The 22,470-nt window shown below is 58.5% G+C and overlaps 1 protein-coding gene across 2 annotated transcripts in view; it reads left to right on the top strand.

Annotated features, from left to right (window-relative positions):
* The window catches only part of EEFSEC (eukaryotic elongation factor, selenocysteine-tRNA specific), a 258,931-nt gene extending 239,583 nt beyond the window's left edge, over positions 1-19,348 (top strand). The window contains exon 7 of one of the 2 annotated variants that reach the window (XM_027584882.2): positions 17,990-19,348. In XM_027584882.2, coding sequence (XP_027440683.2) covers positions 17,990-18,180 — 191 coding nt within the window. In that variant the 3' untranslated portion in view covers positions 18,181-19,348. The remainder of the gene's footprint in view (positions 1-17,989) is intronic. The other variant, XM_027584883.2, reaches the window with a different exon arrangement.
* Positions 19,349-22,470: the final 3,122 nt, after the last annotated feature.

Below are 22,470 nucleotides of genomic sequence, written 5' to 3'. Positions count from 1 at the left end.
CTTGCAGGACTCATCCACACAGCACGGAGGACCTGGAAGAAGTGGTCTCGGCTGGCCTTTTCCAGCTGCAGGGTTCGGAGAGGCACTGAGCTAACTTTCTGGACCTGAGGAAGTTCGGGGGCAGAGACCTGGGGCTCAAGTAAGGTGTGTGGGTCAGGTGACTGGGAGGTAAGTGGAAATGTGGTAGATCTGGGAGGCAGGAGGCTCTGGATCAACCCAGACCAAGAGGACAGAGTCCCACCCCAATATTTCCGCAGAACCTGGGCTCCCCCTAAAATTGCACAAAAGTAATTTGAGCGGACACTCCTACATTCTCCCCTCCCTGTTCCACTCAGCGCTAGAAATTGCTAGCACAGCGGGTCACTCAGGGGCAATGAGCAAAGCCCTGGTCCTTTGTCTTGGACAGAATTCCTCTACGTGCCCCCCCTCCACTCCTCTAGAGCCCCCTCAAAGCCTCAGTGGGACCCAGCACTCCCAGCCTCTGCACCACATCCGTCAGTCTGACCCACTGGTCAGCATCTTGGGTGGCTTCCTGCCAGGTCTGGAAGTCTACCGCTTTCCCAGCTCCTGCTGCCTGTGCTTGGGCCTGGCTGCCCTCAGGGGCTTAGCCACAGTCCACCCACCCACATGTGGGGTGGTTGTTCTACTCCCTGGAGTTGGGGGGTAAGTTCACAGTGACCTTCGATGGCGACAGCCAGAGGGGTCATTGTCCCTGAGAAGGGATCTGGGAGAGGATGTTTTTGACCCCTTGTTTCCACAAGCTCTCTCCCCTGACTTGCTACGTTGTGTTTATTCACTCTGTCATTCATTCATTCAGAATCCACTGAGGCCCGCTTCGACCCCCATGTCTTCCTCGTGTACCTCCTTCAGATCAGCTTAAAATGCCACCCAGAGGCCCCCTCCTCAGCTGTGTCAGTCAGTACCTCAAAGTCCTCGCACTCAAGGCACCCCGCTCTTTCTTTCCGGGCATGTGAGAGGTGCACTGTTGCCAGATGGTGAGAACACACATTCTCAAGCCCAAGCTGGTCAGGAGTCCATCTCCACCACTTACTTAGCTGTGTGTTCTTGGGCAGATGACTTCACCTCTCTGGGCCTCAGTTTCCTCATTTCTAAGTTGGGAGAAATAATAGGACGTCCCCATAGGGTTGCTCTAGGTAAAGGGCCTAATGCACAAGAGCACGTTTAGATGAGAACATATACCTAGCAAAGCCACAGCACTTGTTAACTGGTGTTGTTATGTATGGTCTGTTCACCCAGGAATTACTGGGTGTAAGCCCCATGAGGATAGGGCCCGAATCAACATGCTCGGGTAAAGATTGAGTAAATGCATGTGCCAGACCCTGCTTGGGCCTGAGGCTCGTTGATGAGTGCCTTACAGCCCCACCTCTCAAAGAACTCACAGCCCAGGGGGAGAGCTCTGCAAAGGCAAGCAGGCAAATGCAGAAGGCGTCCAGAGGAACAGCCCTCACGGCTTAGCTGGAGAAGGCAACAGGGTGGTACAGGGCGCATTGGGTGGGCACCAGCAGTGTGTCTGAAGCTAGGGACTATAGTCTTCCCTGGGACCCTGGGGGCTGGCAGGCCGGGCCCAAGAGGTGAGAGGGGCCAGCAGGAACATCTGCCACGGGCTCACTTTTTTCCAGTAAGGGACCAGCCTGGCCTGTGCCTCCCTGTGCAGTCTGTCATGACCCAGCCCTCTCCTCACTGACCGTGGGTTTTCACATGGTGTGGCTAGCATGTCTGGCAGAGGGAGGCCAGCCCTGCCCTCTCTAGGTGCTCATGCCCTTTAGGCAGGTGCTCTCTGAAACACAGTCTAGAAGACAAAATAGAAAAGGGCGGGGGTGGGGGGTGGTGGGAGAGGGAGGCTATCTGGTCTGCTTTTCTGATTCCCCAGGCTGACAATCTTCAGGACCTCCCCCGTCCACCTGACACCCCCCCCCCCATTTTTCTGTATTGTGGGATCAGAACCCTCAGGAGCCTGGGAGCCTATCATGCACAGCAGGACCCATCCCAGGGCAGGTGGCACCAAGAAGACAATCAGCTTGAGCTGCCATTTAAAGGACAAATCAGCTGGGCAGAGGGACTGGGGAAGGCCTTCTAAGTGGGCGGCCAGCGGGAGCTGGGGGCTGAGGCCATTGACCGTGTCTGTTGACTGAGTCAGAGGCATGGGAAGAGGGACAGGAGAGATGGGCCATTGGGGAGGAGCTACATGCTGGGGTCATTTATAACCTGGTCTGCAGAGGGAGCACAGGGGCTTGGGTGGCAGGGGGGCTTAGTACCACCTGATGATTGATACTTGTCCAACAGGGACATGGAGGGCATCAAACCCCCATGCAGCCACCACCATCTGCTCCTACCTCCCCAGCCATCTGGGACACAAATACTCTGTTCAGCCCCAGTTGCCAGATGATGGGCCAGCCCAGAGAGCTCACGTGGCCATCCTGAGCCACAGAGTGGTCAGTGGCAAAGCCGTCCCTCTGGGGAAGGCCCACCCCGGGCACTTGGGAACCCACCCTACCCTCCAGGAAGGGGTTGGCTGCCTGCTCACAGGAGGCCCCAGCTTATAAACATGGTCCAGTTACAGGAACATTGGGAGGGCTTTTGGTTTTCATTCGACACAGTGATTTCACGGACCCGCCCTGACAGGGAGCGTGCTATGGTTGACCTCAGGAGAGGGGAGTGTTGGATTAACTCCAAGAGCCCCATCTCCCACCGACTAACATGGTCTGAGCCGAGCCTTGGGCCTGGTGCTTGTCTGGGCTAAGTCCCTCCTCAGAATCTGGAGCCTGGTTGATCTGAGCTGGGGTGGCAGTGAGCTGGCAGAGCAAGCAGGGACATGGCACAGGGTGCCTGCAGTACGAGCTGCTGACCTGGGCCATAATGACAGCGCCAGTGTTTGGGGAGGGCTCACCATGTGCCGGGCAGGTACGGGGTCAGGACTTCACACGGAGCCTCTCATTGCTCTAACGAGCTCCGCCAGCACCCTGAATCCAGAGTCCCATGAGGACTCAGAGCCACCACCATTTGCCTTGGTTAGCAGGGCCACCAGAGAGGAGAGAAAGCCAGGCATTTCTGGAGCTCCTCCTACGTGCCATGACCCTCGTCTTGCATTAATCCCCATATCGACCGTGTGCAATAGGGATTGTGCCCGTTTTACAGATGAGAGAATAGGCGAACTACCTACCCTGAGAGTAAACACATAGCGTGCTCATGATGAGGCCTCAGCCCATGCGGATCCGATTCCACCCTCTTTTCCACATTGCTGGCCTGCTGCTCAAACAGCCAAAGCTGGGAGTCAGGTGGGTAGGATCGCTCCATGTGTGGGCACAAGCAGGGTGCTGAACACCTCAATTTTAGTCCTAGAGGCAGAGAAGCCAGGCACAAGGTGTACTGCCTCCCCAGATGACCATCAAAAGTGCCTCCAGCCTTGAGATGCTAGGCCATATGCCCGCTGCACTGCAACCTTGCCCAGCTCTGTGCCCCGACCAGCATGGCTGTGGGGCTTTGTGCAGAGCCGGGCAACATAATGGAGGCCCCCTCACTCTCTGAGCGCCCGGGCCATTCTATTCAACTTACACTCCCCCAGCCACACTGGTGACTACACCTGTGCCCACCTGACTAGTTGTTGGAGGGTGACAGGATGCTCCAGGCCCGCTCTCTGCAGGGCTCTGAGTACCCCTGGCTGGTGTGGGGGGCGCCATGATCCAAGAAGGGGGTGGTGAGTCCAGACTCTCTCCCCAGGGCTTTGCCAGTGTTCACCGTCTCTTGGTCCTCTGGTTTCTCTTGGCCTGTCAGGTCTTTAGAGGACAGGGCCTTCCTTGGAGCCAACCTCAGGCCACCTCAGCCCCTGCCATCACACCCACGTGGGAGCACGCGTCTGGCAGACGTGCATCTGTACGCACAGAGCAGTGTGTGGTAACTCACTCCTCAGCACCAATAGCACAGGCACCTGATGTTGAAGGCCCCCACAGAATTTATTTGAAAAAAACAAAGCAGAAGAAGGCACCGTTTCCAGGGCCGGGGGAGGCAGGGTACATCTGCAGCGCCCCTTCCCATGCCTGGCTCTCTCTGGGGGTCTGAGCCACATCTGCTCACTGCCTCTCTGAGGGGCTGTTCCCCGCTCCCTGCTAAAGCAGGAGGTTGTTTGGCCCATTTCACAGACACAGAAACTGAGGTTTATGGGGCCATCTCCCAGCTACCCTGCAGAGCCCAGAGCTCCTGACCCAGTCACCTTCCATGGCTGGCTGTGGTACAGGGCCACCCTGGGAAATGGGTCATGATGAGAGCTGTTCTGTGATTCACATGCTGCACTCCCCAGACAGGAGCCCCTCATGTGTTCATACTGGCACAGAGACACCCATGGATTCCAGCTCAGATCCATTGGTGCCATGCCCAACCTTGGGCCAGTCCCCCCCGGGCCCTGTGCAGCCCAGGCTCCTGAGGGTGGAGGAACACTGGTTGGAGGTACCCCAAGCCAAAGCCTGTATATGCCCCCAGACTCAGGGGAGGGGCGGCCTCCCATATGTAACATAACCCCGACCAGGCCCTGATGAAGGATCTGAGCCCTGTGGCCACCAAGTGATTAAATCCTAACCAGGGCAGAACCAGAGATGGTGTTTTGGAAGAAGGAGAACACACGGCATGGACGAGGGTCTGCACCAGCCCGTTAGCAGCTGCATGGGATAGCACAGAGCCAGAGGAGGGTACCCCATCCCCATCATGCCTACAGAGAGCCCCGGGCTGGTAGTGATGGTCAGTGATCCAGAGGCAGTTACAGTATAAAATGCAGGGGGAGAAGGACCAGGACAAGGTAAGAACAAGGCAGTGATGCCAGTTGCAGGCACCTATTCTGTGCCAGGCCCTGTGCTGGGCACTGGGGACCCACGGAGTCATGCAGCCATGAGGGTGGAAGTGGTGGGAGCCGGCCCAGGTCCTGGTGCCCAGTGTACACAGCCAAGAGCTGTGGACTGACTACTGCACACACAGCCAAGAGCTGTGGACTGACTACTGCACCCACAGCCAAGAGCTGTGGACTGACTACTGCACCCACAGCCAAGAGCTGTGGACTGACTACTACACACACAGCCAAGAGCTGTGGACTGACTACTGCACACACAGCCAAGAGCTTGGACTGACTACAACACCCACAGCCAAGAGCTGTGGACTGACTACTGCACACACAGCCAAGAGCTGTGGACTGACTACTGCACACACAGCCAAGAGCTGTGGACTGACTACTGCACACACAGCCAAGAGCTGTGGACTGACTACTAACACCCACAGCCAAGAGCTGTGGACTGACTACAACACCCACAGCCAAGAGCTGTGGACTGACTACTGCACACACAGCCAAGAGCTGTGGACTGACTACTGCACACACAGCCAAGAGCTGTGGACTGACTACTGCACACACAGCCAAGAGCTGTGGACTGACTACTACACCCACAGCCAAGAGCTGTGGACTGACTACTACACACACAGCCAAGAGCTGTGGCCTGACTACTGCACACTACTGCAATAAGGTCCCGCCAGCCTCAGCACGCATGCTGGCTATTGGCATGCTGCGTGGGTGGGTCAGCCCCGCGCACACACCAGCCTCTGAGGGCCTGAGAGCCACCAGCCAAGCCTGGGACCTGCCCGTGAGATGTGTGTGCGCTCCCAGCCCCGTGTGTCTGTGTGGAGGGTGGGCACCCCTGTGCTCGCCGCAGCTGCAGTCTTCACGGGTCGGGGAGGAGGTAAATCATCGGAGCCTGCAGCTGTCAAATCAAGAGTGTGGATAGGGACCCCCAAAGCTCGCCACCCGCCCTTCCCTGTCAGCTGGAGAGGGCAGCCAGCCCCGACGCCTGCCCGCCCACCTCTCCTTCCACTCTGGAAACGGGGCTGATACAGTAATCAGGATGCCGCATATGGGCCCTGGAAGATGACTGCTCTCCGGGCCTTTGTTCGCCTTCATTATTCTGGATGAGGTTTTTTTCCCTCAAGTCATAAAAATGACATTTTTAATATGTGGAATTTTTTTTAAAGAAAAGCAATATGAAGAAGACTTTTTATTGTCAATAAGCTCTACCTTTTAAACCAGTTATCTTAGTTTCTGCTCTAGGTATTTTAATTGAAGATTAACTGCTGTTAAAGAGTGTACACATTTAGGGAGTGAGTGTTTGGAGTATTAAAATTCAGCTCCCTCCGTGGCGGGAACCATCTCCGTGGGGGCCACCAAGAACCGAGCCCCTCCCCCACAGCTGGCCTTGAGGGGCCGTCCATGGAGGAGGGCACCGGCGCGAGGGACGAATCCTGGCCTCTGCATGGAAGGGCAGGTTGAAGAGAGTCCGGGACCAGCCGGTGGTCTCCTGGAGGCAGCCTCTGCTGTAGGCCTTACCCCTGCCGTCCCTCATCCTGACTGAGGAAGACACCAACGCTCAGAGCAGGGCAGTAAGGCCACCATGTCACATGGCCTGGCATCCAGACCTGGGCCATGGGTTCAGAGCTCTGTGTCTGTGGACCATCCCCCGCCCTCCCCTGCTTGCCCTGCTCTCACTGAGGCCTGTCTCTAGGAAAGCTCCTTGCCCTGGTCACTGTCCTCTGACCATTACCTAAGACTCACTTGGTGGCCATTGTGTTCTGGGAGCATGCATGCTTATGCGTATGTGTGCCCATACATGTGTGTGCACATCATTGGCAAAGTCAGGCTCACCATCGGTACCAGCAGAAAGGTGGCATTCTGCAGTGCCGTCTGAAAGAAGGGAGACCCCTTTCCTCCAGCTACCTGGAAAAGAACTTGGGATCCAAGTAGTAATGGGGATGTATGATCACTTGTTTGCCACTAGCTGTGTGACCTTTGGTGACTCATTTCAGATCCCTGGGCCTCAGTTTCTTGGAATGATGGAGTGGGTACTGAGCACTCTTTGCACAGGTTAAGGCACGGAAAAGTGCTTTTCTGATCCTTCCCTGGCCAGACACTGTGCCAGGCTCTGGGATCTAATCTCTGTCCTCAGAGAGTCACAGTCAGGAAAGTGAGCTCATGTACACCCTTGAGAGAGGTCATGCCGGGGCAGGCCCAGTGCCTGAGGGTGGCCCCACGGGCACCAGCATGTGGTGCAGCAGAGTCTGAAACCAGACAGCAAGTTTGAGCTCAGCCCACCACATGTTCGCTGTGTGACATTGGGCTCGTACTCGCCCCCTCTGTGCCTCTTTTTCCGTGTGTATAAATGGAGTCAACACCCAGGGAGCAGTTGAGGAATGGAGGAGCAGCGTGTACAGAAGCACTCTGAATAGGGCCTGGCAGATAATAAAGGCACAGTGAATGCTGGCTAGGCTTACCATTGTTGTTCTTTTCGTGATTATTGAGATCATACAAGATGGTCTTTCTGAAAACTTCAAACCCCCTCTCTGCCATTTAGGCCGCCCTCAGAGTCTTTCAAGGCAGTGGCCAAGTTCCAGTGGTCCCCACTGTGGAACCCAGAACACGGAGGTGCATGAAGCCTGGAAGTCTCAGGAGACAAGGTCCCCCAGCCTGGGAGGTGCCAGGTGGGAGGTGCCTGCTGCCCAAGTTAGAGCGGTCCCCAGTCATGCCAACACCCTTGCCTTTTGCCATCTCCTCCCCACCCTCAGCGGCAGTAGCCTCAGCCCCCTATGTCCCACACCCCACCCATGGCATTGCTGTCCCTGCTGCTTTGTTCCCAGTGAGAAGCAGCAGGGCCCTGGGTGGCCAGGCCCATGGCTAGACTCTCAGGCCTGCAGCAGGGCGGACAGCTTTGTAAAGCCATAGGCTTGAATGCAAAGTGCCACTCCCCATTTACCAGCTGTGTGACCTTGGGCAGTCACCTCCCCTGCCTAGAAAGGGACTTATAGGATGTCTGGAAGCTTGAATGAGATGCTGACTGAACCCACCTGGCTGGGTGGTGTGTTGAGGAGGACATTAGCTAAGCAGTGTCCTATGACAGTGGTGGCAGAGGTGGAGGCAGGTGACCTAACTGGTCCCTGACCTAGGCACTGACCTGTGAAGCCTGCCTCACCCCTGCTTCCCCACCTAGAGACTTTGTCAAACCTCAGCCTAGAGGGCCAGCCAGAAGGAGTCCCTGTGGACGCTACTGTCCAGGCTCCCCTTCTGGAAACTGCCATTCAGAGGCAGCTCAGCTCCATCCCCAGGTTGCAGTCCCCCCCCCCCCCCCCATGTCTGGCACATCCCCACTCATGGAGCACTTGGCCCATTCCCTCTCAACAGTCAGGTCCCCACCCACATGGTTGTACCACCTGTGCTGATGGGGAGCATGAGCCTAGGGGTTGGGACTAGGGTCCAGGTCCCCTGGGTGCTGAGGCGCAGGCCTCTCGATCTAGGCAGACGTGGCATGTTGGGAAGGAAAGGGCTAGTGCATTCCTGCCTCCTCTAGCAGGCCAGTGGGCAGTTGGCCAACCTCTTGCTCCCCAAGCCTCCTACAGATTGACAGGGCCTGACTTGGCTACCCAGCAGTGGGAGGGTGATTAGGAGCCAGACGGACAAGTGGGTGAGCTCTGACCCTTTGAGGGGTCACCCTTGGGAGAGAGCCAGCTGTCAGCGCCCAGCCTACTGGTAGATGGGGCAGAATGCAGGTGGGCTTAGGTGCCCAGTAGCACCCCTTCCTGGAGCTGCTCTGGCCACTGCTGTAGGCTACACCTTGTCTCCAGAGGACACAGGGTCTGGACTTGAGGCAGTGTGGAAGGCTGTGGTGTCCTTGGAGGATGGAGGCCTGGAAGGCATCATAGAATGCCGAGCCAAGATGCTAAGCCTTTTGCTGAGAAACCAAAGGAGTGAGGTTTGCCAGGTAGACAAGTCTTGTGGGTCACCCGAAGATGAGAGAGCACCAGTACAGAGCCAGGGCAGGGTGAGTGGGGAGCCCTAAGCAGGGGTGAGTGTGGGGACCCTGTGCAGAGGTGAGCAGTGAGGCCCTGTGAATGGGTGGGGAGCTGTGTAGGGGTGAGTGGTGGAGGTAAGGACACACTGCCTCTGCAGAAGGTAGTTGGGGAGGAACTGGGTAGAGGAATTTGGACACCTGCCTGAGGAATGGCTAAAGATTTTGAGCTGGGAGGGATGATCAGGTTTTTGTTCTGGAAAGATCTCTTCAGCAGGAGACCCAAGAACAGATCAGAAGGTGCTGGCAGGAGAACAGCATGGCAGCTCATGCCAGGAGGCCAGCACCCGAGGCCCCAGTGGCAGCAACCTGCTCCTGCGGGGCCTGAGGGAACCCTGAGGGAAGGGGCCCTCATGGAGTGCAAGGCCAGCCACCAGAGATGCCAGGCAGACTCCCCACTCGGGGCTGGGTAGACTCAAGCAAGGGTTTGAGCCCTGCCTGAGCTTCTGGGCTACACATGAGGAATGACCCAGGTGGGCTGTAGAGCCCCAGGCTGCGGGGACAACGAGCCTCAGTGACCACCCCACAGCCCCTTTGGGTGAGCGGGAATCATGCCGGCCCTGGGCCGCCCCTGTGGGGAACAGGTGGGACCCGACATTGGATGGCGTTGAGTAGTTCAGAATGCCCCCAGCCCCACACCAGCTGCCCCCTCACTCTCCCCCTGTGTGACAGCAAACTTTCCTCCACCTGGGCTGCCCCTCTCATCATGGAGCCTCCGATTCTTGAAACCAAGTCGTTTCCTTTCTCAGAATGGTTTTGTTTTTGCCTTAAAACAAAATCCTTCCTTCCACATAATGCGCTGGTTTTCCCTCCCCACGCACCCCCAATCTCCAAAGGCTTGACTACATTATAATTTCAATTTACATGGTGTGGGAAAGATTTGTGCAAAGGGTCCTTTTTTGTTTTTGAAGAATTCATCATTGCTGCTAAGAAGCTTAATATAAATTAAAGGAGGAATTAGGCAACATTAAGACATCAAAATGGGGGTGCGGGCGCCCGTTGCTTCGCCTCCACCCAATCAAAGGGGCCGCGAGGAGCCCATTGAGTGTGCGCTCGAGAGCCTCAGAGAGAGCGCGATTCCAATAAAGGGCCTGTTCTGTCGCCCGCCTTCCCCTCATTCCCTTTGTTGCAGGGACAGCAGAGTACATGTCTGATAAAAACTTAATCACCTTATCTTTTTAAAGCAAATTGCATCTTTGTTTACATACAGGATCCATAGCAGGAAGAGAAAGGAGAGAAAACCAGGCAGCTTTCCCAGCCCCAACCAGCGCTTTCAAGGCTTGCACTCCCCAGGACAAATGCGGAAAACCGGGCTGACAAAGAGAGGGTGGAGGGGGGTTCCGTGGCCACCAGCACCTCTCACAGATGGGGTCAGGGGCCTCGGCAAAGGAAGGGCTGCCCTCGGGGCCATTCTCGCCTCTCTGTACCCGCAGCATTCCTACTGGCCCCTGCCGCCGGTCAGGCTCTGCCTAATACTCTAGGCCCTTCAAGTGCCATCTCGCCTCTGGGCCTTGTGCTGAGAACCAGACTGCCTGGCCTCCTTGGGCCTCTCCTCTCCCCTGGTGCTGTCGGAGCTAAGCTTGTACAGGGCCCACGCCGCCCTGGGCCACTGGCCTGCAGAGGAATCTGGGTTCAAATCTCAGCTCCTCCACCAACTACTGTGGGGCCGTGGGCAAGATCTTGCACCTCAGCATACATAGCTGCAGGATGGGGTGGCCATAACAGCCCCGTGCAAATCAGACATGATGGGGCCCTACTGCCCTATGTCAGGGCCATTTCTGCCCTGGCTGAGTCTGCCTCCCATTTCTGCCCCCCTCAGCCCCCTCCCAGACAGGCTAACCTCCAGCCTCCCCCTCAGTGGTCTATCCTGCACGGGCCGACACATCAGCCACATCAGAGGTCTCGTCAGGCGCCGTGCCACCCATACCTCCTGTGACCACGTGTGACCTCTGTGGGGCAGCTTCATTAACAGGGCAGGCAGGCAGAGACCTCTCTTTCTTCTGGGGAAGTTTGACACTGCAGGCCACTGGGTTAACAGTGCAGCCGTGGGACCCCCGCCTCGCTGACAGAGGTTCCCTCCTGTGGGCAGCCCCTCCTGCCCACAAGCCCAGCGTCCAGTCTAGACTCAGGGACTGGCTAGATTTGAGGCCCTCCACCACCATCCATCCCAGCCACCCCATACGTCAGCCCAGCACAGCTGCCAGGCATGTCCCTCTGAGCTCCCCAACCCATCCGTCATCACCAGGATACTGACCCCAAAAAGGGCCCCCCATCCCTTGCCCCGGCTCTCCTTCTGCCCTGTCATCTCGGCTCTTTGCAAAGCTGATTGTTCCAGGAGGGGAAGCTGGAGTGGCTGGAGTTGGCTACAGCCCCATGGGTCCACCGAGGGGGCCCATGACCCCAAGCTGCTTGCAAGGGCTCAGTTCCCACTGGGGGGAGTAAGCCGCCCACCAGCGTGGAGGCCCCTCTTCCAGCCTGGCCCCCAACATGAAAGCGACGCCAGCAATTGGAGGCAATTTGCCGGCCTTTGATGGCCATGTCAGGGCGGCACCCGCGGCCAGGGCTTGGGAAACAGTTGTGCTTCCCGCATTCTTCCCTGATTACCCCTGGCCCAAGCCAAGACCCAGCAGCCTCCAGCCCACTGTGCCTTTGTGTGGAGCTGGCGCTCGGTGAGAAAGGCCAGCCCGGCCCTGGGAGAGTGTCCCCAAGGAAAGCCATGGCGAGCGGCGTCACCCTGGGGTCATGCTGGCCCACCCCCACCACATCCCGGCCCAGGCTTGTTGGGGAGTGGAGCAGGGCAGCCCAACTCCAGGAATCCTGAGGTTTGGGGAGAAGGAGCCAGACATGTGTGCTGAGGCCCTCTGGAGTAATGGCCGTGGTGTGCGCTTCACACACGTAGTTCATTTTACTCTGTGTGCACCCTGCTGGGTAGGGAGCCAGGCTCCAGGTCGCAGGGAGCAGGGGGCCTGCCATCCGAGCCTGGGCATCTCCTTGGGCTGCCAACTTGCAGACAGAGGCAAGGGCTCTGTGGGAGCGTTTCTCTTACTTCTGCTGCCCTGCACGCCTGGGCAAGGCAGCTCCTTCCCTTTGCCTTCATCCAGCAAACCATCCCTGAGCCTGCCTGCCAGGCCCTGTGCCCAGCACTGCAGGGGCAGTCCCTTCTTACAGGCCACCGGGGAAGAGGGATGCAAAAAGCAAAAATCATGCTGCCAAGTAGTGTTCCAAGAGGGATCCTGCTCAGCCTAAGCAGGTGAGGAAAACCTTCCCATGGAGAGACAGTGGCAGAGTAGGCATTAGCCAGACAGGAAAGGCAGGGAAGAGCATTCCAGACACAGGGAACTAGTTGGAGGCCCTGCTTGGTTTCTCCTGGCTGGAATGTCAGCAGAATGAGAGTGGGAATGGGAGTACGCAGAGAGAGGCACACGCTGGATGGCCCAGGGTCTTGGATGCCAAGTAAGAAGATAGACTTTATCCTGTCGGTGGAACCAAGTCCAGAGCTCCACATGAGCCTTTGAGCAACTCCTCCACAGCTGGGGGCAGGATGAGGGAGGAGGCCCCCCGGGGGAGTGCCCCCAGAGGCCTCCTCCACCAGGACAGGGCAGCAAGGGCAGGGAGAAGGGTGTGGACGCTCAGGAGGTTGTGGAAGGTGATGCCCTAAGCCTGTGCCCCCCCATCTTCTCTCTGCCCCTTCTCAGACCCGCTGCTCTTGATGGAGCAGTAGCGTCAGAAATCAAGGACTTCCAGTGGCCATGGAGGAGCCATGAGCATGGCCCGAGGCTGTGCTCAGCCCGCCCTTCAGCAGGCAGAGCCAGATTGCTGCAGAGATGACCCCACTGGCCGAGAGACAGCAGTGAGCTTCCTGGCCCACAGCAGCTCTGACAGCCTTAACCAGGACATGGAGGCAGACCTGGCCCAGGGTGATGGCCCCTTCCCACCCTCCCCTTCCTCCCCTGCCCACCCCCCCTGGAGCCCTCTGACCCTCCCCACTGCCTCCCCATGTGCCCATGCATTCAGCAGCCAGACTGCAGTGGGTGGCACTGTGCTTCCTCCAGGCTCAGGCCTGGGTGCAAGAGGTCATGCCGGTGGCCCCGGGTAGATGGTCCCATGAGCACCCAGGCTCACAGGAGAAACTTTGGGGAGCAGAGGGGCACCTGGGTGGCTCAGTCAGTTAAGCGTCTGCCTTCAGCTCAGGTCATGATCTCAGGGTCCTGGGATCAAACCCCACGTCAGGCTAGTGGGGAGTCTACTTCGCCCTCTCCCTCTGCCCCTCCCCTGGCTCCTGTTCTCTCTCTCTCTCAAATAAATAAAATCTTTAAAAAAAAAAAAAAAAGAAAGAAAGAAACCTTGGGAAGCAGAGAAAAGTAGATGGAAGAAGAGCGTTGCCTGTAACTTCTGATCTCTGACAGCCTAGTGGATAGTCTTCTAGTCTTTTCTTTCTGCAACCCAGAGTTAGAGCAGAACTCTTCCAACAATTTTTATTCCTGTGGGTTTTTTTTTTTTCCAATTAACTTGTAAGTTTGTCTTTGTGTGACTTTAAGCGCTTCTCAGGTGTCACTTCATCTCCCGGAATATTTTGCCACAGCAAATGCACGCCGGTCCTATCCTGACTGCCCTCCTGTGGGTCTCTGCACCCCTGTAACTTCACAGGCCTCAGTGGTGCACCCAGACCTTGGCACCAAGTCGCCTCACCGAGCCCAGGTCTGCCTCTCCAGACCTGTGTGGCCTGGGGCCAGTTACTGGCCTGGGCCTCGGTGTCTTCCCCACTGTGCTGTGAGGGCTAAGAGCCTGCGTGCGTGGGGACATCCGTGTGTACACATCTGTTTCCTTGTTAGGACTGAATGCCTAGGATGGGTTGCTGGGTCCATGCAGTGACCATCGCGGGAGCTTCATAGCCGGTGCTTATTCCTTGGTAGTATTCTTCGAGCCCCTCCTCTGAGCCAGGGGTCATTCGAGGTGTTGGGCCTCCAGCCGTGCATAGAGAGACAAAATCCCTGCCATGGTAGAAGTTGTATTTTGGCAGGGACAGACGACAGACATCAGAATGAGGAACTCACAGCGATGTGTTGGAAGGTGATAATAGCTTGGAAAAAATAGAGCTGGGTAGGAGGGGTTGGGGCAGCGGGGGTGAAGGTGGTCAGGAAGGCCTCACCGGGAGGTGACATTTGCACAGCGATTAGGTGGTGGAACTGCGAGCCAGTGGAACTCCTGGGGCGGATCTTTCAGCGGAAGAACCAGTGAATGCCAAGGCCCTGAGGTGGGAATGCACCTGGTGTATTGGGGTGAGGGGACGCGATACGGGCCAGGTCACGTGGGAGAAGAGGGGTGCAGGAGTCAGAGGCCAGGAGCTCCGAGCATGCTCCCCAGGTCAGGGGCCGTCCCAGAAGGGGCAACACGCAGCTGCCCGACCTATGTGGCCTACCAGAGGGTGCTTCAGAGGGCGGTCCCTAGGAGAAGATGGTAGCTCCATGAGAGCAGGACGGTCCTGCTTGCCTCTGTCTCCCCGGGGCCTACGGGAAGTGTCAGGAGCCCTGTTGGACGCCAGGCAGGTGGACAGTTGGCGTTTGGCCGCCGCCCTCACCACTCTGGGTCCCCCAAGATCTCTGGGACCCTCCCTGGTTTGGGCCCCCAAGAACTTGGCACACAGGTTGCATGACATGGACGTGGTAAGCTGTGGTCTCCCTGCAGCCCTCCCAGCATGCAGCTGCACATCCTCAAGCGTCATGCTCATGCCCTCCCCCACCCTGGCCTGCCAGAACTGGGCACTCAGATTCCCTTTGCCTGTGGACCCTTGCCCAGGATCCCCATGCAGCCAGTCCCTGTCACCTGGACCCCCCTCCACCCCCCCCGTTCAGAACTCTTCCTCAGAAAAGCCAGCCCTGGGCACATACAACCTGGCCACCCTCCCCTCCTGGTGACACAGCAGTTTTGCTTCCTTGATTGCCTTGGTGGCTATCTGGATTATCTTGCTGGCCTATCTTCTCTCTGCCCCTTCTCAGACTTGTAAACTCCATGGGGGCCAGGCCCTGGTCTGTGTGTTCACCACCATTATTTCCAGTCCTGGAGCACTGTGTGAATGTTTTCCAGGGAAAGACACAGGGGCAGGTTGGGAGAAGCTCAGTGTGGGCAGCCGCTCCGACCCCCAACATCCTGAGCTGCCCTTCACTTCCCTCCTTTGGCTGTCTGGCTAAGGGGGAGAAAGGCCAGTGTAAAACAGAGCGGCTCCCAGGGACATTTGCTCCAAATCCACAGCTTCACCTGTTGGTAAGGCTTTCTGGGCGTTGTGTCCAAGCCACCCCCAAACGGAGCGGAGGAAAATGAGCCTGACCATCTCAGAAGAGCAATTAAATGGCCACATCTTCGCCAGTGCCAGAGAGATTTTCTGGGTCTGCCTGCTTTGGGCAGTGTGAGGTATGCACCGTGTGTAATGGGAGCCAGCGCGGGCGAGATGGACTGCCGATTGGGCCACGCCTGTCTCCCCAGCCCGGCGCAGACGCCGGGGAGCCCCGCGCCTCTTCAGCCATCAGACCTCCTGGCACCAGAGGGAGACGGGCTGCCCATGCCATTTGTCAGGGTCTGGTGCCAGCCACCTTCTCTGTTTGCAAAAGGAAGGCCGGGGCTCCAATTCGGGGAGGCAGATACCTGCGGGCCTGGCACTAGCTTAGGGGCCTGGCCTGGGGCCATTCCCACACCCCATCCCAGAGGTACGCTGACTGGCTGGGTGTGGGGCCTGCGATCAGACACCGTGCTGCCCAGCCGGAGGACGGCTCCCCTTGGTTCGGGTCCCGCAGGCCCCTAGCATCCCAGAGCCCCATTCACATCAGCCACAAGTCCGGCCTTCCTGGGGGGTGCAGGCTTTGAGAGGCCAGGAGTCTCACCTCTGCCTGTGGAAGGGAGACCGAGTCCTTCTTAGAGGAGGATCCCTGGCTGACTCTCCAGTGTGCCTTAAAGCAGCCTCCTGGTCACCTTTCTAAACATCCAGGGTGCTCTCACAGCCTATATTCCCCTGCAGGATCATCTTCAGGAGTCTGCCAAAGGTGGACCCCCACTGAGTGATGGGCTTGGGAGCAGTAACCTGCATTTGCCAGCAGGTGCAAGCCCAGAGTTCAAACCCTCGCCCTTCCTGACTCACTGTGGGGCCTGGATGGAGTCCGTGCCCTCCTTGGGGCTCCGATTTCTCCTCTGTAAGATGAAGGGGTTGCTTCAGCAAACATGCATAAGTGCTTGGTCTGAGCAGAATAATCTACACACCCCTGCCTCCCAGAGCTCCCCACCTGGTGGAGACATGATGAGCAAAGGTCCTCCTGGCCACTGAAGCTTGACACCAGAACATCACATCTGGCTTCTCAGGGAGACCGCTAACACCCGGCCAACCTTGGAGCAAAGGAAGATGCCCTTAAGGCACTGGCAGACACAGATCAGAGGGAAGGGAGCCCTTTAGGCACTGGCAGACACAGATCAGAGGGAAGGGAGCCCTCTGCCTGGTGCCTACCCCCAGCTTCCCGCTGGCTTTGGACTCAGCCTCTAGGTCCACTGGCCAATACAGCCCCTCTGTGCATATTGGAAGAAAGTGGGGGGACACAGGCCAGCTAGGACCCCTCTTGGCAAGCACGGTGTGGGCTGGGCTCCACCTCACTTGCCCCTTGCCAGGGAATGAAGGCTGTGTACCCAGCTCTCCCAGTAGTCGCTCCTGGAGCTGCCACTCACTGGGCCTCCTTGCCCCATGCAAGTCTCATGGCACCGCCTCTGCTCCGCCCCACCCCCACAGCCTTGCCAGCTTGCTCCCACCAGGTTCCCTCAGCAGGGTTGTGAGCAGCCTGTTCCAGAGTTCTCTGCTTGTACAGAGCTGGTTTGAGGCCTGGCCACAGCCTTGGGGGAACCAGAGCCTCCCCACCCATGCTCGAAGTAGCCGAGCACTCACCCTGGCCAGCAGCCCCCAAAGACGCTGCACCATGTTGCTACCAAGCAGTTTCCTTATAAAGACAAGCCCCGGAGAAAGCCTGGTGCGCAAGGATTGCAGCCTGGTGCTCAAAGAAAAGTGAGACTTCTAACATTGGCAAGGGGCGGGGGAGGGCGTTCCAGGCAGAGGGGACAGCCTATGCAGAGGCTCATAAGTGTGACTGCAGGGAGCCCAGGACTGGCCACGTGTTCCTCAAGGCAGCAGGGAATGCACAAAAGCAATGGGTGAAGGGGCCTGGAGAGTTGGGGTTAGCCTTAGGGTCTTAGCAAGAAACTGATTTCCACTCAATCATTTGGCTGGAGAGGGTGAATATAAAGTCCATATATTGAACATAGTGGAGGGAGTGAACAGAGGGTGGTTGTTTAAAGGAGCCGGTAAGATGTGATGGAAACCAGTGGGGGCCACTCTCACCCCTGCATGGGGGTGGAGGAGCCCCGTTTGCAAAAGCCCGGGGAGAAGGCTCCCCAACAGGAGATCCGGCCTTAGGGAACAGAAATCAATACCCCAGCTGCTCTCTCCTCCCACCCTCTGATCTGCTGGGGCTCCCATTGGCTGAACCCAACCAGAAGCCAGAGGGCACAGGAGCCCACGTGCTGTCTGCAGAGGTCAGCCTCCCAAGCACGCAGAGGAGCAGAGTGGATCTCCAGGGGCAGTTGGAGAACACCTAGCCCAGGGAGCCTCAAATGTCAAGTTCCAGTGTATGTGTTTTAGCGTGAGTGTTCTGGGAAACAATGGGACCATTTAGAGCAGAAGGACATGGCCACCAAGTGTGGGGCTGAGCCGCACAGGAGCCTGAGTACAGAGTGGATGGGTGGGCAGGGGGCTGGGAGATGGAGGTGGGGAGCCCTGCTGAGCTCCAAGCTGGACAGGCCCATGACATGGACTAGCACGGTGGGGGAGGGGCTGGAATGTAGGGATTCAGGTGGCAGAGTGGACCCTAGGCCTCAGGGCCATTGGCTGGGGAAGGAGGCAGAAGAGGGTGAGCTCAGGGTAGCACTGGGGTCCTGGCTCAGCCTAGGAGAGTGTGAGGGATGGGCCTAGGAGACTCCCTCTGCTTGTACAGAGCTGGTCTGAGTGGGTCCCCATCCAGGGTGGTGAGTGCACAGGCTAGGGAGTGGCGGAGTAATAGGCTCTCCTTCTGTGCTTGCAGGTGGCCTCAGCTCCGAGTCCAAGAAGATTCTAACACCCACCCTCAAGAAGCGGGGCCGGGCCGGCCGAGGAGAAGCAGCCAAGCTGGAGGAGCTGGCTGAGCGGTCCGAGCCTGCGCAGCACGTGGCCCTCAGCCTGTCTTTTAAGCGTTACGTCTTTGACACCCACAAGCGCATGGTCCAGTCTCCCTGAGTGTTCCAGTGACCCTGCCCAGGCCCTGGGCTGGGCTGCATTGCCAAGTGTCCGACCAGATGTGCCTCAACCTCCTTCAGTATGTTCCTCCCCATGACCCTGCAGACACGAGCCCTAGGCCTGGCGCTAAGCCCCGGTGAAAAGCCTGGGGGGGTGCGGTGGCAGTGACACCAGGGCTGGGGCCCAGAGGGTCTGTCCCGGCACTCTCGCACCTACTGGGGGCCAGTGTTTCCCAGGCCGCCCCACTGGCAGCCATGGGAGGGCCAGTCCACACCCTGCCCCAGGTGGGGCCTGGCCCTTAACCAGCTGTAAATAAATGTCCCATGGTGTCTGCCCACTCTGTTGGTCTCTGTGATTTCACTGGGAGGGGCTCCCCATGCCTGTTCCCAAGGGGAACGTCAAGGGGTTCAGCAGCGTTCCCGCCCAGAGAAGAGCTGGAGGGACCAGAACTCAGAGCCCAGTGGGAGTGGGCTGAGGAGTCCACAGGGTGTCAGGCCCCTAGGCCAGGCTGGTGGCCCATGGGGTCTCCTGGGCCTTGAGGGACATGGTGGGGGGGTTCTCTGCACAGCCAAGTCCAGAGAGGGCTCTGCCAGGAAGGGGATCCATGGAGTGCTGGGGAGCCACAAGGTGCCCGGCCAGGGCGTCAGGGCAGAGGCAGGCTGGAGGGATTGCTTCCCCGGCCCCACACCAGCAGTCCCTAGGCCTCTGCCCTCGAGTTTGGGGCCCATACTCCCCAAGGTGTGGAGGTGAGGGCAGGTGACAGAACACTGTGCAGAGCACCCTGTGGGCCAGGGACCACGAGCACAGCCCCCTCCAAAGCCCAGGAAGCCCTACCCTTGCTCCTCCGCCCTGGCCCACAGGCCACCCCACCCCGCAGCCTGAGCTATGGATGCTCAGAAAAGGGCGGGATGGCGAAACTAACTGAATGAGAGAAATCAAAGCTTTGTAGGATGTACAGATGTTCCAGCGCTTCTTTATTTGGCCTCCAAACAGACGCAGAGGCTGCCCTTTCATCCTGGTGCGTTATGCTTCAATTTGCAAAAGTGGCATCAAAAATATTAACGGGAGGGCGGGGCGCCTGGGTGGCTCAGTCAGTTAAGCGTCTGCCTTCAGCTCAGGTCATGATCTCAGGGTCCTGGGATCGAGCCCCGCATCATCGGGCTCCCTGCTCAGCGGGATGTCTGCTTCACCCTCTCCCTCCGCCTGCTGCTCCCCCTGCTTGTGTGCTTTCTCTTTGTCAAATAAATAAATAAAATCTTAAAAGCAAAGAAAGTATTAGCGGGGCAGTAGCAGTCCAGTGACTTGGAATGGTTCCTTCCTGGAGCTGAGAGCAGAGAGTGGCAGTGGGGGGCTGGGTAGGCAGGGCGAGTCCAGGCCCGGCCCCCACGTTCCCCTGGGCTGGGAATGAACTGGGAGTGGGCGGATGTGGGGGGTGCTTCGAGCCGGCTGTCCCTTGGCCCCTTGGAGCCTCACTGCCACCGCCTGAGGGGCCCTCTCCAGCGTCAGCAGTGGTACTTCTTGCCTGGCCCTGACCCCTCTGCAGACCGGGCTCCAGGCCCACTCTCATTTAACCCCCACCCCTGTGGGACAGACCATCTCACCAGGGAGGTGGTGCCATGTGGCTGAAGCCACTCCAGGCCAGTGAGGCAGAAAGCTAGGGTTTCCCACAGGGCTTCAGGGCACAGGTCCCAGGCTGGTCACCTCCTGTGGCTATCAACCCTTTGGAGTGGACACAGCTGGGAGGAGCTGGGGTCTCCCCAGGCCTTGCATCTTAGATGAGGAAACTCCCTCTAGCATCATCCTCAATGTGTGGAGAACTGAGGCCAGAGTGCTGGGTACTCCCCAGCCAGGCCAAGTCCTACCTGACCAAGGGATGTGAGGCTGACCCCTCCTTCCGGGCCCCTTCTGGGGGTCCCTGCCAGTTGAGATGGAGAGTCGCCCTGGCCTCGGGGGCAGGGTCCTGCCCTACCCTTGGGCATATCACTGTCCCTCTCTCCAAATGAGGGGTTATGTGACCCAGCAGAGCCCCCCACTCCACTGCCCAGCAGGCATAGAGGGGTCACTAAGCAGGGACTAGCAGATCCATGGGGGAGGGGAAACAGAGTGCACGCAAGCCACCACCTGTTCATCCTGGCCCCTCTGCTTGTGTGATCTTGGGCAAGTCCCCTGACCTCTGTGCCTCAGTGCCCCCATGTATAAAAATGAGAACAAAAGCAGCTGCTTTGTGGGGTTGTTCGGGTACTGGGCACCCTGCTGCCCATCGTATTACCTGCAGCCCTGGAAGCAGGACCAGCAGACATGGTCTCACCACTGGGAGGTGAGGGGCCCACGAACCCTTCAGGAGTGGTGCAGACAGCCCCAGGGCCCAGCTCTGCTCCAAACTGGCCATTTTTCTAGGACCTCTGTTGACATGCCCACATCCACCCACACCTTTCTCCCTGCCTCCCATCTCGCCTGCAGACAGGAGAGAAGGCAGACTCAGGCGGAGGACACTGAGGCACAGCGAAGAGGAGGAGCCGCCCAGTGTGTGACTCCCAGAAGCCTCAGGGCCCCCAGAGAGTGCGGGCTGCAGCCTGCTCTGGGAGAGGCCTCTATCAGGCCTGGCATCAGAAGAAACCCAAGCACCCATTAGCCGGGTTAGGCCGGGACACAGCCCTTGAAGGAGAAGCGCAGCCAGGGTGGGTGGGCAGGGGTGGGGGCCAGCAGCGTCCAGGGGCGTCCCCACAGCAGTGTCCCCCTTCCCCTGGCTCCCCAGCCAGCTCTAGGTGCTATAGAAGAGAGTGCAAGCCCCCTGCAGCCGTCCTCACACACATCAACTTGCTGAATCTGCGCTTCTACCCGTAAGGGTGGTCTGGGAAACATTGCCTCAACTGTAGATGTGGGAGGTGGCAGGGACTGGGGCTCGGCTGACCATAGCGGTTGCCTCAGATAGAGCTGGGACTTGAATCCAGGCTCTGCGTGATTCCAGACATCCCCACGTCCCTCGCCTCAGGCCTTGGGTGTGTCCTTGGAAAGAGGTGCCTTCTGGGGCCCCGCTTTGGGCAGAGGGATGGGGTGGGGGGCAAGGGGCAGCAGTGCCCCGCCCAACTCTCCCCTCGCCCCCGCCTGCCCGCCTGCACATACAGAATGAAGTCATGGGCAGGCATCCTGCCACGGGCTGGGGCAGGAGGGGTGGCCATGATTGGCAGGCCCCCGACCAGCGGGGCTAATGCACCAGCAATGAGATAAGGCTTATCTGGAAATGTCCCTGGAATCGAGACTCTGATGGAAACAGGCTTCTGGGTTAATATATTTTTGATAGATAAAGTCTCGTAAACGGGAAGCCCTGGGGGCCCGGGGCAGGAGAAGGGGCAGCTTCTGTTCTCCCAGGCCTCCTGCCCTGCCCGTGTGTGTGTGTGTGTGGGTGCGTGTTTGGGCGTGGGCCTGTGTTCCGGGTATCTGTGGCTGTCGACAGCTGAGTGTGTGCATGGACCTTGGTGTCTTGGGTGTGTGTGTATCTCCGTGTGTGCTCAGGGAGGGCAGTCTGTCAGGCTGTGGCTCTCCGGTGTGTCTGTGTGGGAATGGGGTGAAGAAGAAGGGTATTGGGCCCAGTGTGCACAGGGTGGTGACACGTTTGTCCCTTGGGCCACAGGGGCTTGAGAGTCGGTGGGGCCTGGTTTCCCAGGACCTGGTGGGATGGGAATGGGGCTCATTGCCCCCATTCTGGGGACTCAGAGGCCCCCTCAAGTTGAGCCAGGACCCTCTCAGTGCCAACTCACCCTCGGGTTGATCCAGGCATCGGGCCTTCCCCGCCTCCTCTGCCTTTACCTGGGATTTAGCATTTCCAGCTCCCCTTCTGGAGACCACGGCCAGTCCTGCTCACAGCCTCTCCGCTCCTAGGTTAGCCATGTCGTCCTCCGTGGCCATGACAGGTGAGAAGAGGCCTCTCGCTGAGGGGGCGCCGGGGCAAGGTCTTGAAGAGAGAGTAGGAGTCCTCCAGGAGGAGCGGTGCCATCCAGCAGAGGCTCGAGGAGAGCACTAGATAGGGCCTGTGTGAAGAGGGATGAGGTCAAGGCTCCCCAGCTCCCCGGCTCCCCCCACCCCCTGCTGGGCCTCCAGGAGCCTCCACACAGGCAGCTCTGATTCAAAAGAGTAATTAGCACTTGGCTGATAACAGAGTCGAGCCGTTAATTAGCCATGCTCAGCCAGCACTGGGGCTTGATCGCGGGGAGGCAGCAGCCCACAGCTAGGGGACGGTGGGGTGGGGGGTGCTTTGTGCTCCCTCGGGGAGCAGCTGACCCCAACCCTGGG

This window comes from Zalophus californianus, chromosome 1 (genome assembly GCF_009762305.2).
Source record: "Zalophus californianus isolate mZalCal1 chromosome 1, mZalCal1.pri.v2, whole genome shotgun sequence".
Lineage (NCBI taxonomy): Eukaryota > Metazoa > Chordata > Mammalia > Carnivora > Otariidae > Zalophus > Zalophus californianus.
The sequence above is the reverse complement of the archived record's forward strand: the minus strand, read 5'-3'. Positions and strand labels throughout refer to the sequence as shown.